This window comes from Littorina saxatilis, linkage group LG14, assembly GCF_037325665.1.
Source record: "Littorina saxatilis isolate snail1 linkage group LG14, US_GU_Lsax_2.0, whole genome shotgun sequence".
Lineage (NCBI taxonomy): Eukaryota > Metazoa > Mollusca > Gastropoda > Littorinimorpha > Littorinidae > Littorina > Littorina saxatilis.
Genome location: NC_090258.1, coordinates 44,916,022 through 44,920,014, shown reverse-complemented (window position 1 = coordinate 44,920,014; position 3,993 = coordinate 44,916,022). Strand labels below are relative to the sequence as shown.

General features: G+C 44.8%; 1 protein-coding gene across 1 annotated transcript in view; it reads left to right on the top strand.

Moving 5' to 3' along the window:
- The first annotated feature begins 1,939 nt into the window (after window positions 1-1,939).
- Window positions 1,940-3,993, top strand: part of LOC138946621 (platelet binding protein GspB-like) — a 4,053-nt gene continuing 1,999 nt past the window's right edge. Inside the window, exon 1 of the mRNA XM_070318066.1 lies at window positions 1,940-3,993. This exon is cut by the window's right edge and continues 1,999 nt beyond it. Within this exon, the coding sequence (XP_070174167.1) occupies window positions 2,746-3,993 (1,248 nt within the window). The 5' untranslated portion in view covers window positions 1,940-2,745.

The window sequence follows — 3,993 nt, the reverse complement described above, 5'->3', positions numbered from 1 at the left end:
ACGGACTCGTTTCTGTCCACAGCCAAAGTTTTTATCACACAAAAATTGCTACATATGACAGCTAAGACCGTATTTGTTACATTTTAGCAGTGTTGACCCCGAGTTTCTACTGCAAACAAAAATTAATAGCAACATCTCAAAGTATATGCGAGTTAAGGTCATATGGACCACCTTCAACAAATCGAAGAAAATAAATGCTATTTTCATTAATTCATTCAGAAGCTTGCTGGAAATAACCTATAACTAGCCTTCGAGATTTAAAAAAAATATCACAAATAGTCTTCTTTTTGTGGAAGTTGATAATTTCACTTATTTTCACTGTTTTTGATGAGTTTCTTTAGTTTCCTGGTGTGCTTCAAATAATGCTCTCATCAACCCGAAACAGATAAATCTAAAGCATATTTTGATTAGTCTGACTTGCACACTAAGTTGTATCGTGTTATTCTGAAGTATAGGGGGCTTTTTACAGTGATTCGAGAAGGCCGCTTTCTCCTAATATGGACCATTTGTGTTTTCTTCTGTATTTAATTTTTGCTGAATATATATCAAAGCTATTTCACTCTAATTAGGCCTAGCGGTTAACCTAAGAAAGAAGGACTACCAAACACAAAATGAAACTTCTTCGCAAGAAAACAAGCTAGTTATCAGCATGAAACAAAAAGTGGTCCATATTAGGAGCCCTTCCCCTAGCTTGCTTTTTGGCTTTCGCTCGCATTTTGAATAAAAACCAAAGAAACCGCTTCTTTACCTCTGTAAACTTGTAGAGCTAGTTATTTTTTGATAAACACCCAGCAACCAAACAAATAACGAGCCAGCAACAGCCTGAATCCTCGATAGCGCAATAGGTTGAGAAGCTGTTCTGTGTCGGTACTACTTTTGAGACTGAAAAGTTCCGAACACTCTGATGTACGAAGTATACATCTCTGGAGCAAACAATACAAACATACCGCATTTAAATTAACAACTACAGGCTTGAACACATGAATCTCCATATAAAATCCATGAGTTCGGTTGTTTTCTGAATCTAGATCTGCCGTGCACAAACGTTCACACAAGCAATTTCCCAAGGCAAGTAACTCTAGCGACAAGAGTTAGTTCCCCCTTCAAATTTCTTTTCACTCAGTTTCTTCGACAACAGACTATACAATATTTTATTTTATAAACAGATCACACGCAACCAAATGCACACATCTCATCAATCTAAAGAACATAAATCGGTTTCATACACTATAAACTGAACTTCATACAGTTTTTAACGTTGGAACACGGGTGCAAAAGTTCGTCTGTTAGTCCCATTTGACGAAAGAACATTATCCTAAGCGACATCAAAACATAAACAGAACACACAATATCTGCCACAGCAGAATAACAGCATATCTGTGTACTTGATTTTAGTCCAAAACAGGGAAACTGACAAGAAGTGTTAACAGAATGGAATGATTTGCACGGAACTATATAACCGCGCATTAATCGATCGCCTGCACAGGTTGACTGGTTGAGTGAATTGGATTCGCGGTCATGAAAAAGCTCGCTAAAGCTCGCATTTTTCATGATCCGCTAACTTCCAACATTATTTTTAATAATCACTGAGACTCGGCATGTAACCTCCACGTAAACCTCGTATCACAGAGGGAGCCATGTAGATGGGTCGGCCAAATCCCGAGTAGTTAGACAGTGCGAAAGGTATTTTAGCTCAAATTCACGTTACGTCCCTTAATTTGATCAATTACTCAGTACGCCAACGAAGGTCCAAAATGGCTGTTTCTGTGGATATTCACCCGAACGCGTGAACGTGGTCGAAATCCCTCGATTCCTCTTGACCATACAGTCGGGGCTGGCCGAGACTAGATGCTATGTTGCATTCTAAACTATGCGCGCTTCATTCTTGACGTAACATAAGTTATACGAAGGCAAGCGAAAGTCACATTTTCACGGTGACGTCAATGTTCATTTCGGTCGTCGATTCGACCCAGAAATGGAATTGTTTTGTCTGGGGCTCCAATCGTGAGCCAACACACGTCGTACAAAAATGTGTTGTGTTTAGGAGCCACCATAGTTTTGCTTACGAGTGAGCCATTGAAAACTGCATCGACAAATACGTTCTCTTTATTGACGACTTCGTATTTTGAACTGTGAAAAAACCAAACGGAGGCTGTTCGCAGAACGACACACTTTTGGAATTTGCCACGCAAGTGGAGAGTAAAACGCTGTTATTTCTAACATGTGTTAGCTCTTGGAGATTTTGCAACGCTTTGTACCCGAGGGGTTAGTGTGAAGATCACCAGTAAGCCTCATTTGGCAAATGCGAGAAACTGTGAAGCATTGAACAGGTTTTGGGGACGGTATTTTTTAACAGAACTGTGTCGTCAGGACGGTGGAGTTCACACTACGAGGTAGTTCGTTTGCACGCTTTGATGCCAAACAACTCGCTACAATGTGAACGAATGTAGTGTTTCGAAAGTCCCGTTCCTTCAATGAATTTTTTAACAAAAATGGAGTACGGCTAAATGTGAACGTCGGCTTTGGATGTGTTCTGACTATTCCTTGTAAAGAACACGGAGTTTGACTCAAAGCTTCAAGACTAGAATAAAGTAAACGCACAAAGGAAATAAATACACGCATATCGACTGATTTGAATTGTCTTTGAAATAGAACCGACGTCAGCTGTTGGACGAACACGGGCTTTGATTCAACAGTAGGTTTTTTTTCTCTCGTACGGGAACGCATCAAAGCCACAAATCGACCATGTTTTCTAACGTTAGTAACAAGTGCTACTCGGCTCCAAGAACCAAAGGATCCATGGCCAAGACGGAGAAATTCCTGCGCACCAGATCGCAGAAGCGCCACGCCGGCAACTTTCTCAGGTTTATCGTCTGGATCTTCTACCAGATCGTCTGCGTCTTCAAGAGGTTCTTCAGGATGATGGGTGTACCGGTCAATATTTTTGCGGATGGGATGACCATGGCGATCGACGTACTCCTTTTCGTCGTCATCTCCGGCGTGGCCATGTTCCTACAGCTGGCCGTGCACGTCGTGTGCAAGTACACTGACTGCCGTCGGCCGGTCAACGCCATCCAAGACCTGACCGCTGCCATCAAGGGGAGAGGGGCCAAGAGCAAGAGCGGCAGGAGAGGCGGGAAGGGCAAGGCGTCCTCCCCGAGAGCAGGCAGTCCCACCCCCAGGCCTCGCACCTTTCAGACGGCCTACCAGCAGTTAAGGGAAGTGTTCGAAAAGATTATGAACATCGTCCAACAGCTGAGGCAGCGCGGGCAGACAGGGGCTGGGTCTGAGTCCCCGCCTCCACCGGGTCTTGCCGCCGCGCCCGGCAGTGGCAGTGAAGGGGAGGATGGTGCCACACCGCTTGACAGCCCTCCTTCTCAAGCCAGTCCCGAATCATCCCCGACAAAAATCGAATCCACAAAATCCCTGGGCAAAGCGACGTCTAAAACATCCCCACAGAAGAGCGGGTCCACAAAGTCCGTCGGCAAGAAGGAGTCTACAGCGACAGCGAAGAAATCCCGGTCCGTCAGTCGGAGCGGGTCGAGCAAGCAGGGCACGAGCACGTCCAAACTGGCTGACAGTGCATCTACCAAAACCCTCGTCCAAACCTCTTCCAAAAAATCTCTCGCCGAAACCGAATCGACAAAACCTCTCATCGGAGCAGGATCTAAGCAGGCCATCACCTCCGCTGGATCCAAAAAATCTCTCACTACAACTGGATCAAGACAGGCCGTCGCCACGAGCGGATCCACAAAATCTATCAGTGTGGCTGGGTCCACAAAAGCCCTAGCAACCAGCGGATCCAAAAAATCAATCACCACCAGCGGATCCACGAAAGCCATAGAAACCACCGGACCCACAAAATCCATAACAACAAGCGGATCCAAAAAATCAATCACCACCAGTGGATCCGCGAAAGCCATAGAAACCAGCGGATCTGCGAAAGCCATAGAAACCAGCGGATCTGCGAAAGCCATAGCAACCAGCGGATCT